Source organism: Hordeum vulgare, chromosome 7H (assembly GCF_904849725.1).
Source record: "Hordeum vulgare subsp. vulgare chromosome 7H, MorexV3_pseudomolecules_assembly, whole genome shotgun sequence".
Taxonomy (NCBI): Eukaryota; Viridiplantae; Streptophyta; class Magnoliopsida; order Poales; family Poaceae; genus Hordeum; species Hordeum vulgare.
Window position 1 is genome coordinate 284,626,927 of NC_058524.1, and position 14,718 is coordinate 284,641,644.

Consider the following 14,718-nt stretch of genomic DNA (forward strand, 5'->3'; position numbering starts at 1 on the left):
TGAACTGCACAAATAAATCACTTGTAACTTGTAGGATTGCTAGCATGAACGTAAATTGCATTAACAGAACTAAGGGGGGTTAAATAATCTTACAATGGATCCATTAAAGGAGCCATACTTGAGACATCTGATGCGGATGCTGGAAAGAAGTGGGCAAAAAGCTGATGCTCAAACTGGCATGCCTGAGAAGAAATGGAGAACAATTATAACATTTTTTTTTCTAGCAGTAAAGAAGAAATAACAAAAGTAAATCATACCACAAGAATGCTACAAGCTCTGATAAAATATAAGTGTGATATTGCAGAAAACATAGAACTACATACGTTTTAACACACTGAATAATTTCCAGCGTGTTTCGTCGGGGGCATAAATATTCTAGTAGGTTAGCCCGCGACTGCACGTCTACCATTTCACGCTGTGCGCAAAAAGAAAATAGCGAGTTTTTGTACCCAATCACCGGGATTTACCTGCCATTTTATTGTGCGATTGCATACCCAGAAAAACTGGATTTCATTTGGTAAGCACTTATTGGCTTAGCAAAGAAAACATGTTTGGTAAGTAAGGCATGGAACACTTGAGGCGGTTTTTAGGGGGGGGGGGGGGGGGGGGGGGGGGGGGACGTGGGAGAAAACCAGAGATGGGAGGGGGGAAGTCAAAACGGAGAGGGGGGAGAGGGATACCGTACGTAGAGAGGTTGCACGAAGGAAAGAGCAAAATGGGAACCTTAGGTTCTTTCTAAGTAGTATAGGTAATTAGTATAATACTAGATAAGTAGTAGAGATTTCATATGTGAACACACAATAGTAGGTAATACTGAAGATACGAAGTGTGGTGCCCGCAATGTCCTCTACTTTACACTTCTCTGTATGCTACTACATATAAGAGTAAGTTGTAACTTAGGAAGCCAACAAAATCTAAATAGAATAACTAGCTAAATATGTGGTTACCTCCATCAAATAGGCACAACCAGACCTTGTAAAAGAAGGTAAGGCCTCTTCTTTAGCAAACTCAGAAATGCGTTGCTGCACCATGCCTCGTATCTAAAAGCAGTATTGTAAGCAATAGGATTTAATCACGTTAAGGTCAAAACAGAGTGCAAAGGTTTTAACTTACCAAGTACAGCCTCTGCTCACAAAATAAACTGTGACATTCTGAAAGAATCTGCGCGTATTCTTTCTTAGAAGACCTACTTTCAATCTCATTGAAAACTGGTTTTAGCTGCAAAGAAGAAAGAATCAGGAGCAACAGAAGTACAGAACTCCAACTGAAATCCTACCAGAGCTTCATAGATAGAGTATCTACAGATGGTTTAAACTTCTCAACGAACTGTAGATGTGTTCGAGAAAAACCATAGATCATGTAATGAACAAGTATACCTCCCCAGCTGCTGCCTTGAAACGAACATAGATAAGAGATGCTTCCACACCCTCTGTAACAGCATTTTTGCCAGAACCACTGCCTCGAATTGCAGCTTGAACCTGCTAACAAGTAAACCTACTATCCAGTAAGTGCTAGTTACAACACTCTACATATTAAATGCAACTGAGGAGCACCTGGGATGAAGCGCCTTTCAGTGTCGACAAGACATGTGAACGGATCATACCTAATGCCCGAGACTGCAATACAAGAAGTAGATAACTATAGGTTAACACACTCTTATTCATTATGACTAGAAATGTAGTTTGCCTCACACGTAGTCCTTCACCTGAAGTTGGCGAAACTTGACCAAATAAACAGCAGATTCAGCATACAGTGGATTGTTTTCAACATATCTATATCCACCAGAGGATAGAACATGAGCTCCATAAATCTCAACACAGAAAAGGAGAAACATGTCACTGTTATGCAACAACTACTTACAAGATACAATCATCAAGTCTTTTCAACAGTGGGAGAAACTGTCCATTTCCAATGTTCATAGTCTGGGAATAAAAGCTAGTAGAGGCCTGAAAAGTGGAAATAGGTAATTAGACCAAATGAATCAGCCTATGGAGACAAATGGAAATTGATTACAGATTTACGTGCCATCACGTCACATATATATAGTAGCCTGAATGTCAGTATTTCGATAAACTACAGTGCTTGGTCGGTGGCAAAGTGTGGTCAGCAACCAAAAAAGATCTACCTCTCAAAGCTATGGAATGTCCTTATTAACAATAGCACTCAATGGGGTCTTAAAAAGTTAACAGAAGTACTCCTCAGCATGTCCATTAAAGAAGTAATCACAAGATGACAAAATGAAGTGCAAGGCACACAATTCATATTTTAATGACATCCATGGAACCTAAATCATATCCATATATTCTTTCAACAACCAAATGGCAGCTCATTTTTTTGCACAAATGAACACCAGTCACCCAGTTGACAAAGAGCAAAACTTTTTTGCACAAATGAGCACAAGTCACCCAGTTGAGAAAGAGCAAAGATGCAAATACCAGCAGAAACTTCGCAAGTATGTTCATTATGTAGGTTTTCCCTTAAGTTCGTTAATTCAATTATAGGATAAGGATTAGAGCATTGCAGAATCCAGTATGTTTGGTTAAGGATGCTCTCATCTGAACTGAAGAAATTGTTAAAAAAGGTATTTAATCAACCAAATACATTCATGAAGTCAAGCAGAAACTTATTTTTAAGAGATAGACTAGAATGTCAAATCTTACATTTTCCAATTCATCAAAGTAGTTTAACCTACTTCGGAGTGCTTCAGCGAACCCAATGAGCCTTTGTTTCTCCACCAACTGCATAAGCATTTGAAAGCAAAAGCAGACCAAAATGGCCAAGTTACAATATAAATAAGCTTTTAGGACCTTAGTATACTATTGGAAATAAAATAACACAAAAAAAAAGTTAAAATGAAAGTTAAACCTGTCTCCAGTAGGTGAAACAGAATATGTTTTCAGATGACAAGTTGATAATACAGTCACACACAGAAAAGAATAGGGGAGATCATCATTACAGCATGTATTTTGTAAGCTGTCCAGCTAGTTGAGAAACCTAAGTCTTCCTTGTAGAACTTCCCAATAGAGTAAATTGGATTGATTCCCTATGATATCCTTACCAGAGTAAAAAAAAAATCGAGAAAACGCAGAGATGTGCGTTTCTTTGTATTGAAAAGAGGGAAAGTCAGTCTCAGAGGAGACGATTACAACAGATTACAAGCAACTCAATGGACATCCCAGGATGGGGGCAAGACTACCCTAAGCCCCTTGTCCCCAGCTCTAGCCCAACATCTCATCTCATCTCTGATCCCATCCGCGAGCTCGGGGAGCAACGGAGTGGCATGATCAAATACACACGCATTCCTATGTTTCCAGATCATCCATGGAACTAACAGTGTGGTGGACCTCAGTGCCTTGCGCAGTGATGGTGGTGTTGCATCTCTCGCCCTAATCCACCAGTCCTGAATGGAGATATCCTGCTCCGGTGTGGGGGCTGGTAAGCGCAACCAGGAAAGAGCCTCGTGCCAGGCTTGCCGCGCGAAGGGACATGCCAGTAGCAGGTGGTGAATGGTCTCTGGCTCCTGGTCGCAAAGTAGGCATCGGGCGTGGTGAGGTAGGCTGCGACGGGCAAGTCTGTCCGCGGTCCAGCATCGGTCTAGGTTCACAAGCCAGTGGAAGAACTTGACCTTCGGCGGAGCCCATCCCTTCCAGATTAACTTCCAGGAATGGCAAGCGAGGGATCCGTGGAAGGTGGCCTGATAGCATGAACGCGCCGAGTATTCTCCATTAGCAGTCCATTTCCAGACAAGCCTGTCTGGCTCGGCGGACAAGGCGGTGTGCGTGACGCGCTGCCATGTCGTCAGGTATTGGCCAATCTCTTGCAGCCCCACGACACCGCGGATGTCTCGGGCCCATGCGTTGCCGGCGAGGCCATCCGCCACCGTCCGCACCCTTCTCCTGTTCTTGGGAATGCATAGGTACAGCAGGGGTGCTAGCTTGCGAATCGACTGCCCATGCAGCCATCGGTCTTCCCAGAACAGCGCCGTGCGGCCATCACCTAGCACCATGAAGGTGGAGGCATAGAAGAGGCCGAGCTCCTCACTGGAGAACTGCAGGTCCAGGCCTTTCCAGGCCCTGTCGGCGTCCGTCCTAGATAGCCAGAGCCACCGCAGCCGAAGTGCTAGCCCAGTGCTCTCCAAATCTCGGATGCCCAGCCCTCCCAGTGCGAGAGGCCGACTGACCGCGCGCCAGTTAACGTGACAGTGTCCTCCCTGAGCAGCCGCACGGCCAGCCCAGAGGAAGCCGCGCTGAATCTTCTCTAGTTGCTTCAGGGTCTTCTTCGGGGGTGCCAGGGCGAGCATCTGGTGGATTGGGATCGCGCTGAGGACCGATTTGACCAATGCCAACCTCCCAGCTTTGTTCATGAGCCATGCTTTCCATGTCGGGAGGCGGCCAGCCACAGCATCGACTAGCGGCTGCATCTGAGCTGCTGTGGGTCGTCTGGTGGTGAGCGGTATGCCCAGGTAGGTGATGGGCAGGTTCGCCGCCTGGCAGCCCAACGCCTCCAGCAGGGCAGCGCTCTCCTCGTCGCCGTGTAGGGTCGTGGCCGAGCTCTTGCCATAGTTGACCTGCAAGCCCGACGCGGCCTCGAAAATACCTAGGATGCCCTTCACCGTGAGCACCTCATCCATCTCAGCATGGCAAAACAGCATGACGTCATCGGCGTATAGTGAGACAGCCGGAACAGTACGTCGGGGGTGCAGCCGCCGAAGTATGCCGGCCTGGAGCGTCCGATGCATGAGGCGGCCCAGCGCGTCGACAGCGAGGACGAATAGCTGCGGCGATGTGGAGTCCCCTTGACGCAGCCCGCGACGGTGCCAAATCGGGGGGCCAGGCACGCCATTGAGCATGACACGCGTGCTGGCCGAGGAAAGGAGGATGGCTATCCACTCCCTGAACCTGTCCCCAAACCCATATTGGCGCAACATCTCGAAGAGGAACGGCCAAGATATGGAGTCGAAAGCCCGCGTGAGATCGAGCTTGAGCATGATGCACGGGGCGCCCAAGTGGTGAAGCATCCGGAGAGACTGCCGAACGAGCATGAAGTCGTCGTGGAGGGAGCGTCCGGCAATGAATGCGTTCTGGTTGCGGCTGACTAGGCTGTCCAGCTTGGGGGCGATGCGCAACGACAGAACTTTCGCGAATAGCTTGGCCATGATGTGGATCAGGCAAATAGGCCGGTAGTCGCCAGCTTTTGTGCATCCGCGCGCTTAGGCAGCAGGGTCAGGAGGGCTTGGTTGAGCTTAGCAAACCCTCTCCCACGAAGCAGGAATAACTGCTCGAAGACATCCAGGATATCCTGCCTGATAACGCCCCAACAGGCCCGCAAGAACTCTGCAGAAAACCCGTCTGGCCCTGGTGCCTTATGCGCCGGCATGTGCTGCACCGCAGCCCAGATCTCCTCAGGGGTGAAGGGCGCATCCAGGCTGCCAAGGTCATCGGCCGTGACGAGCTGCTCGAGATCCAGAGTGTGCTCTCGGTCCACGGCAGTGCCCAGCAGCCCGTCAAAGTGCGCGAATGCCGCTTGGGCCATCTCCTCATGCTCACATAGCACATGTCCGTCAACTAGGAGGATGTGCACGCGGTTTTTCTGACGCCTGAACGTACACTGCTTGTGGAAGAAGCTCGTGTTGGCGTCACCCTCGGCCAGGAAGGAGATGCGGGCGCGCTGCCGTGCGATGGTGCGCTCCAGAGAAGCCAGCCCAAGGTACGCCACCTTGAGCTGCTTGCGCAGCCAGTCCTGCCGGAGAGAGCAGGCGACTCTCCATCGCGTGGTCGAAGCGGGCGATCAGCTCTCGACATATGGCCAATTTGTCCCGGACATTGCCCGTGGACCTAGCACTCCAACTCGTAAGGGCGCGGGCGGTGGCCTGCAGACGCCGAACCAGCCGCTGGAAGGGGTCGGGGTCATGCACGGAGCTCCAGGCTGTGGCGACCGTGTCGTGAAATCCATCACGGCTGGGCCAAAAAGACTCGAAGCAGAAGCGTCTGTGGGCCGTGGGCATGGGGGAGCAGTCCAACAGCAGGGGGCAATGATCAGACACGACAGATGCAAGGCATCTGAGAGGTGGCACTCTCCGTGGTAATCCTCCCAGTCCGTGGTGCAGAGTACCCGATCGAGGTGCACAAGCGTCGGCGGTGTCTGCTCATTAGACCATGTGAAGCGGCGCCCATTCAGGTATACCTCCTTCAGGGCAAGATCGTTGATGGCGCGGCGAAACCTTCCCATCATGCGGCGATTCAGGGTACCGGAGCTCTTGTCCGCGTCACGGTAGATGAGGTTGAAATCGCCGCATAGCATCCAAGGGCCCGGGCAAGCAGCCCGGATGTCCCGCAGCTCTTGCAGGAACAGTATCTTGTCGGGGTCGCTTTGGGGGCCATACACCGTGGTAAGCCACCACGGTGCACCACTAGGCGCGCACACTTTAACCGTGATCGCATTTTGGGTGAATAGGGGGTCGGAGATGGTGACAGCCCTACTCTTCCAAGCGATGAGAATACCGCCGCGGGTGCCGTCGGCAGGGAGATAAGTAGAGCCATCAAACTCGGACCCAAGGGTGTCTAGCACAATCGACGAGCAGACCAACGTCATTTTAGTTTCCTGGAGGCATACAATGGACGCACTGGTGGTACATATCAGTGAGTGGATAGCGCAGCGCCTAGCACGCGAGTTCAAGCCCCTGACATTCCAAACCACTATCTGGGGTCCTGGATACATAAGCACGAGGTCGACTACAGGCACCACCAGCCTAGCGCGCGCATGCCATGGCATCACCAGCCGGCAGAGACAGGCCTGCGGGGATCGCACGGTCTACGAGAGCGGCTATGGCATGCAGCGCCGGAAGCTTGATCGGCGCGGCGAACATGTCGTCATATGCTTTCATCTCGACGGGGGTGATCTGCTGATTCGCGCCGACGATCCCGAGGGTGCGGAGAATCTGCACCACCGCCCTTCTGTCCGCAGTGCAGGCCGCGGGTGCCGGAGCGACGACGGCGGCGGAACGCCCCCTCCTGGGACTGAAGTTGAGAGGGGGCCGCTGGCGTTTCCCGGGAGATGGCAGCATCGCATCAAGCTGCTTAGTGGCTGCGGACAGGAAGGCCCCCAGCGTCCATGTCTGTCCAGTGGCTACACAGGGTCGGCGTCTCTGCATAGTAAGCGGCGGCGATGCAAAGCACCCTGGCATCGAAGGCTGCGTCCGGTTGCTGATGGGAAACGCCCCAGGGTCCGGCTGGCAGGTAGGCCTCGACAGGATGGAGATGTGGCCGCGGCCGCGGGGGGGATCGACGCCTGGTCCCTGCTGTTGTTGCGCGTCCAAGGGCACCACAGACCGAACAACAGGCGAGCCATCGGGCGTGGGCGTTCCTCCAGCCGTGTGCGCATATGCAGGAGCAGGCGTGGCCCCCAGCGGGCAGGGGATCCTCGGCTAGTGTCCCAGCAACAGCGGCGTCAGCCACCAGCCCAGAGGGCTCGGTCCCAGCGGCATCCAAGGGTGCTGGCGCGGTGATCGTGGTCACGACGGCCGCGGGCCCCGCCTCCATAGAGCAGGCTGGTAGGGACGGGGCGGCGTCAGCAAGGCTGGCGGGGGCGGGCGATGCGCGTCCCGCCCTCTCCTCAAAGGCGCGCGAAAATAGCCGAGGGGGTTGGTCAAAGGGGGCCTTTGTTGGTGTGGCAGCGGCAAGGGATGGGATCGGCTCGATTTGCCCCGACCGGGGTGCAGGCGGCGACCTCACGCGCTGCTCGGCGGGCCCCAGACGCAGCAGGCACCGATCCCGACAGGGCATAGGATCAGCTGCTGCAGAAGTGGGTCCGTCCGTATCTGCTTCGGTCGTGCGCGACGTCGACGCCCCAGCCGCATCGTGGCCCTAGGCAGGGAACGGGGGAGCGCCAGCTGTCCCGATGCGAACGGCCAAACCGTCCTCCACGCCTGTGCTCGCCACTTTGCGCGAGGGGCCTGCCGACAAAGACGCTTTGGGCGTCACGACGCGCGTCTGCAGGTGTCCTTTCCTGACACCGTGACGAGGGCGTGTTGGGCCCTGCTGACCGGGCCAAGTCAGCATGCCAGCCCGCTTGGGGCACAGCCCCTGCCGCGGCGCGGCCGGGTACGGCCAGGGAGCCACCACGTCGGCGCCGTCTGAACGGCCGGAGCGGCCACGTGCGTGCGCGAGCGGCGCGAGCGCGTCCACTGCCATACCATCGGCCCGGCCGTTGTGTGCCTCCGTCGTACGACGGCGTTTGCGACCACGCCGGCGAGCGCGCCCGAGCCCAGGACCAGGATCGTGACCATGCCCATTGCCGGGGCCATGTCGGCCGTCTGCGCCACCGTCCTCACCGTCTCCGGCGCTGCCCGCAGCGTCCTGGGCAATAGCCGGAGCAGCCCTGATCAGCTCCGCCTTAGTGAGAGCAATGGAGACGGGGAAGGTGAGCGTTCTGCTGTCTGGCGCCTCCGACGGGACACGGCCGGGCAGCTGCTCAATGATCTCCAGGGTGGCGGCGCGCCGAATGTCAGCCGGGTCATGGGCGCGCCCGGTGACGCGGAAGACGGCCATGTCCTCGCGGGAACGCGTACGGGGGTGCAGGCGCTCGATCCAGCGGCTGCCACCCAGCACGTGCTCCACCGTGGAGAGCAGCCAGGCGTGGGCGGGGATGCCGCGGAGCTCCAGCTCGACGCGGTACTCGAGCTCGCCAGCGCCGGCGTGGGCAAGCTTGCACCAGGGCCGAAGGGACAGAGCAAAGCGCGGCGAGCTGATGAAGTGCTCGCCGCGGAACCTTCTCATGGTTGCGAGGGAGGAGAAGAGAATCAGGAAGTCCTCCGGGTGATGCTGATGGACCGAGAAGTCTCCCTCCTCCAGCTCCAGAGAGGACATGACGAGCTCGGACACCTCGACCAGGGACACAGATGGCCGAGTGCCCGTGACGGTGGCCACCATCGCGCGGCCGAGCACCAGCTCCGCCTCGTCCATTTCTTCTGTCTGGGCCAGGAACACGCGGGCGGGGGCATCATCGGGCTGGCGAGGCCGCTGCAGGGGAGGGGCTACAGCGGTGGGGATCGGAGCGGGCAGGCGCGTCGTCGGGGGGGACGCCCTGGCAGGGACACCGCGAGGAGGCCTGGGCTGCTGGTCCCCGGCGGCGCGCTGGGAGCGCTGGGGCGCGGCCGCGGTCGCGGGCCGCCGACCATCGCAGTCGCCGGAGGCGTGGCCAGAGGCGAGACAGCGGCGGCAGCGGATGTCGTTGGGGCAGTCCCTGACGCAGTGGCGGTGATCAAGGCACCGGAAGCAGAGGCCCGCGAGCTCCTCCGGGGAAGGGCTGCGGCGGTGCGCAGGCGAAGGCGCGGCCGGCGCAACGCGGCGCGGGCGACGGGGCCGTTCTCTGCGACGAGCCTGTTGGAAGCCGTCGGCGTCGAGCACTGGGCCGCCCGAGACGCGATGAACCTCCGAGCGGGGTCTGAGGCGCTCCTTGGCGGGGGGACGGACTGCAGGCGCAAGGCGGCCGGAAGCGAGGGCGGCCGGCGGCGCGGCAGCGGCCGGCGGAGTGCGGGCGACGTCTCTGTACGAGCGCGCCGAGGACTCGCTCTCCGAGCTCGACCAGCTGTCCCCATAGGAGACACGCTCACCGGAGAGGGTCTCGCGGCGGTCGACAGGGTCAGCCCCCACTGGAGCCATGTCGCGGGAGGGGAGAGCCGCGGGGGAGGTCCGGCCAGCGGGGACGGAGGCGGCGTTGGCGACGCGGCGCAGCAGTCAGGATAGCGGGGCGCGGGGGCGGAGCGGGGAGCAGGGTGGAGCGGAGCGGAGAGCCATCCCGAACAGATGTGATGTAGCAAAGGAAGTGCATATTTACCAGAGTAATTACATAATAACATGATAGATCATCTTAATCGCATAGTTCACAATATTAACTTATGGACAAATATTTCATAAGGATCCACGCAGGAACTGGTATAGCAGGAGACCACTTACAATAACTGATCGAAACGTCAACACAAAATGTAAAGTTTCCAACAAAATATCTAGTTGATGCAATAAGTAGGGATACAAAAAATATCTAATCAGAACATTAACATGGGATTCAAACTGAACAGATGGCAAAAGACACGCACGCCATGTAACCTGAAAAATTTTAGTAGTATCAAAAGACACTCTTAAAGTAGACATGAGTGCACAATAAATTATAAACTAAATGTCATTTCTAGTGGAAACCTCACTATGGATAGTTGATTCAGACAAGAATGAGTAAAAGGGGCATACAAGTTGGTCGCAAGCATCATGCAGAGTTTGGGTCTTTATGGCAACACTCGAGTGCAAGGATTGTAGTTCTTCAAAGAAGCTCTGTGTGTCATCCACCTGAATGGAGATACTTAATGTTAAAATGGAGGATGTGTTCCGCATAAACTAAAAGAAAGGTTCAGAGTCCTACTTGTTGAAGGATACCGTCACATGTGTTAACACGTTCCTCTAATGTACTCTCGTAGAGGCGATACTTTTCCTCAGTCTGTCAAAAAAAAAAAAGAGGACTTAAAACTCAGCATGTCATTGCAAGCTGTGCACTACTTACTGAAGAATAGCATATGCACAAACCTCAGATTTCATAGCTGATTCCAGTTCAGCAAACCATTTGTAAAACTACAGGTGGTAATAAAAGCATTAGCTCAATCTGCAGAAAATTTGTACTTTTATCCTTAAACAACTTAAGGCTAAACATGAAAAATAAGAACAACAAAGAAATGAGATCGCAAAGTTCCCTAGTCAACCAATATAAATAGCAACGAGGGAAAATTTACCTGATGTGTATTCACCAAGACCGCATCCATTGCACCCGCCTCCTCCAAAACAGATTCTTTTTCTGGCACGGCCGTACCTCCATCTTCCTGATATAACAGCTCGATCAATTTTAGCCTAACCCTGATGGCAGTGCAATATAGAACGGGAAGCATGAGCTAATAATGTTACAGTGATCGCCATTTTTTTCTGGTAATTCACTAAACAAAGTCGGTAGCTCTATTACTGCTAATAAAATATCTCAGATCCTTCAAAACAAAATGAATTTCACAGCGCTCCGGTACAATACAAGCACAGTAAGGGGCAAACAGGAACCGAATTACAGAGACCCTGACGAGATCACATTATTTGCCATCTCAGCAAGTGACGCGTAGCTTAGACAACAAATGCGAGATCGGCGTCTTACCAGATTGACCGGGAACAGCCGCTCTGCCACAGCGTGCGAGAGCGCGGAGATCGCGGCATTCTGCTGCTCTGTGACCGGCGCCTTCTGCCAGAAATGAGGCCCCAGATCAGATCCACCCGAACTATTCATCGCGGCGGGGCGGGGCGGGGGGGGGGGGGGGGGGTGCACCAACCTTCTCCCACGCGTACGCGAAGTTGTAGCCCTTTGAGAAAGCTCCTGACCTGGGCAGGGTCGGTTGCTTCGTCGCCATGGATATCCTACGCGTGGGCTCGCACCAAACGGGAAGCGGAGGAAGACGAAGGACAGGGGACAAGTGAGAAGAATAAAGTTTGTTTTTTCTTTCTTTTTGTTAGAAATTAATTAGTCTTTATTGCCAACAACCATGTGTTTTAAAAGGATGTCTCCGAACAGACACATTTTTCCCCACCTCTTCCGGATGCATATATACTACTTGACTTTCATTCAATTTTATTTTACTCTAACACGTTATCAGCACTTAGACTTTATCAAGAAAGAGTAATGGCATACAGAAAAACGTGATCTAATCCTACCGGCAGCAACGCGTGAAGATGAACCTTACGTACACACGATGGATTTCGGCCATGAAACCGCTACACACGCCAGTGCAAGTCTCGAGCGGGCGTGAGGCGATCCATCGTTGCTCCCAACGAAACAATGGAGGAAGCAAAGATGGGCATGCATGCACCTTAGTCTCCTACAGGGAATCCACATGCAAGCATTCCTACAAAAAATTATTAGGGAACGTTAATTTATTGCCTTCTTGTGATTAAGATCAATACTCTAAAGATTTTTTTCTTAGGAATGCCCTACGTGAATTGTTCACTGAAATTGATCAAGATAAAGGAATGATGGATCAACCGTCTGGAAAAAAAAGCGGGGGCAGGTCGTAGACGAGCGCAACGGCACAGCCAAAGGCAGGGATTGGCGGAGACCGTCGACGCCCTTCATGCTAGTCGGATTGCCGTGCAGCAGCAGTGTAGTGTCTTCACGGCCGCCGTTGTACTCGCCGACGGTCGTGAAACCGGCGGTCCAGAGGCCATCGCACGGCGGTTCCTCCCGACGCGGATGGCTGCGTCGCGGTTCACGGCAGCGACCTCCACCGACAGCCGCGGCCACCCCGTAGCACGACGACTCAATCGTAGCGCGACAGCGCGGCCTTGCCCTCCCGTCCGGCAGCGCGGCGCAGCGGCCCGTGGTTGCGGCCCTCCACGGGGAGGCAACATAGTGCCCGAGACGTCGTCCAACGAACGACGCCCAGCGTGAAAACAACCCATGGCGCAGCACGACGACCTTCAATCGGCAACACGACAACCCTTCCTAATTCTTCAAAACGGAGATGTATTATGTGCAATGCCTAACGAAGTGAATCAATCATTCGTGGCCGCACAGAGAAAGACACGAGCATCTTATCTCTTCGATCATTTGACGTTTTACCACTTCTAATGAGACCTCACACGACTACCTCAAGATATCATAAGATCGGGTTGAAAAGCCCTTTGATACATTTTACATCTCCTTATGATGGTACTATCATTTTACATGGTAAAGAAACATAAAAAATTCCTTAAAATCATCAGATTCACCCAACGGGTGTTATTCCATTATTTGAAATTTTTGTTAGTGTTGCAAATACTAAGCAGGTCATTGGTCACAAAATAGGACTGTATGAATTCAAAGCAAAGTGGAGGTTAAAAGACAACCAAAGATAGAATTAACTCTTTACAGGGAATAGGTCGTTTTCTAACGATTACAATGAAAACTCTCAAGTTTGTCAAATGTGTAGTTATATAAATATTCGTACCTATACTTACCAAACCCTCAAACATATGGTCAAACCACATCATAATTTTTTTTCAAAAGGCTGATAAGTTCACTCGGATATTTGAAAATTTGCAAACATATAACCAGAAAATATTTTTTTAAATGATGTTCTCAAATCTTCATCAGAAGGAGAACCAAAAATATAGTGCAATAAAAGAATGATCAATTCTTTTGCATCTATGATATGTTTGCGCAACTATTTTTTTCAGTAATATGGGAGACCTCATGCAATATCCTGATTATTCCCAAAATATTGTTAGCCTATACTTGTACTACTACATGTAGTGCGATGTCCAATATCCTATTGCTTGGACATTATATTTGATAAATTTTGAATGTATGGGTCAATTCATACTCAGTTTGTTGCGTACACAATAATTTTATAAATCTTACAAAATATTTGGTTTTAAGCCTTACAATCCAGGTTTGGGGTTGATTAGAAAAATTATTGGCAATTCTATTGGTCACAACTTTTTCAGTTACAATATTTCCCAAATCATCAAAATTTATATGCACCACATGTGTCATAGGGGAAATACATTTTAAGGCTCTCTCACCTTAAGATTCTAAATGAGCCACTCATTCTTTCTTGAACACATTCAGAAGATATATATGGATTACTTAACCATTATGTGGGATTATTTAGATACTTCATGGTACTCATAGAAACATTTATAAAATGATTTCAAGTGTGGCTCTTGTCACACACAACCATGAATGATCTTACTAAATCAATTGCTCAACTTCTCAAAGTAAGAGAAAATTATCCTAAACAAGGGATAAATCCATTCGAATAGACAACTTTGTTGAACTCATTTCACAAGCAATGTCTAATTATACATAATACTTTATGTGCATACGAGAATGGTTTAGTTAAATATCTTACCAAAGATAGTGAAATTAATAACATGATCAAACTTATAGAATTGTAATTTGCTAGACTCTTGCTAGATAAATACGACATTACACACCGTAAGTATGATATAAAACATACAAACTGCATAGCATACTACTTTCCCCTTGTAGTAATTACGTGAAAATCAACAAAGTATTTCCTGTCTGCGATAATCCAGTTACATACCGATATCACCACTCTAGCGTACATCAATGGGCTCTCACAGAAAATTGTGGATCTATGTGAGGAATAACAATTTATCCGTCAATCAAATTTATTCATAGCCCGTATGCTGATTGCATTAGCAATAAGGACATTTTCGGCATTAGGGGGAGATTAGTACCACAAAGAATGCCAAGAAATAAATTAGAAATGTTATTGACATTCAGTCCTTATATCCACGGACTCAAAGAATCTGAACTAGAAGTTTAGAATCACATATTTGCAACTCGTTGCAAATCTGCCACATATGCTTACTAATGACAAAGGTGTCACTAAATTTTATATTACTGCAGTAAAGTGTCAGAAAGAGTGGAGGTACCTCATAAACCACTCTTCTCCCCAAATGTGAGCAATAGAGGGAGAAGTCTGACCACACGATATATAATCTCGCATATGCTTCCGCGGAAATAGAGGAAATCAAATCCTCAACCAGTAAATGTAATTCAACATCAAGTTGAAATACACCTCACTAGATGCTCATCATCCAAAGCCCGACATAAATATGCACAAATGTTTTTGTGTCCGGACATTAAAACACCTTGACTCCATTGTTGTAGGAAATCACAAGGAGTTAAAAGGGA

General features: G+C 51.1%; 1 protein-coding gene across 2 annotated transcripts in view; it reads right to left on the reverse strand.

The window, feature by feature from the left end:
• Positions 1 to 11,516, reverse strand: part of LOC123413558 (conserved oligomeric Golgi complex subunit 3) — a 43,188-nt gene extending 31,672 nt beyond the window's left edge. The window contains exons 1-14 of one of the 2 annotated variants that reach the window (XM_045106490.1): positions 11,351 to 11,516; positions 11,179 to 11,262; positions 10,775 to 10,861; positions 10,572 to 10,616; positions 10,411 to 10,485; positions 10,242 to 10,337; positions 2,661 to 2,738; positions 1,861 to 1,946; positions 1,706 to 1,772; positions 1,554 to 1,616; positions 1,377 to 1,478; positions 1,114 to 1,218; positions 948 to 1,040; positions 94 to 182 (exon numbers count right to left, since the gene is read on the reverse strand). In XM_045106490.1, the coding sequence (XP_044962425.1) occupies positions 94 to 182; positions 948 to 1,040; positions 1,114 to 1,218; positions 1,377 to 1,478; positions 1,554 to 1,616; positions 1,706 to 1,772; positions 1,861 to 1,946; positions 2,661 to 2,738; positions 10,242 to 10,337; positions 10,411 to 10,485; positions 10,572 to 10,616; positions 10,775 to 10,861; positions 11,179 to 11,262; positions 11,351 to 11,428 (1,148 nt within the window). In that variant the 5' untranslated portion in view covers positions 11,429 to 11,516. The remainder of the gene's footprint in view (positions 1 to 93; positions 183 to 947; positions 1,041 to 1,113; positions 1,219 to 1,376; positions 1,479 to 1,553; positions 1,617 to 1,705; positions 1,773 to 1,860; positions 1,947 to 2,660; positions 2,739 to 10,241; positions 10,338 to 10,410; positions 10,486 to 10,571; positions 10,617 to 10,774; positions 10,862 to 11,178; positions 11,263 to 11,350) is intronic. The other variant, XM_045106491.1, reaches the window with a different exon arrangement.
• Between the last annotated feature and the right edge of the window lie 3,202 nt (positions 11,517 to 14,718).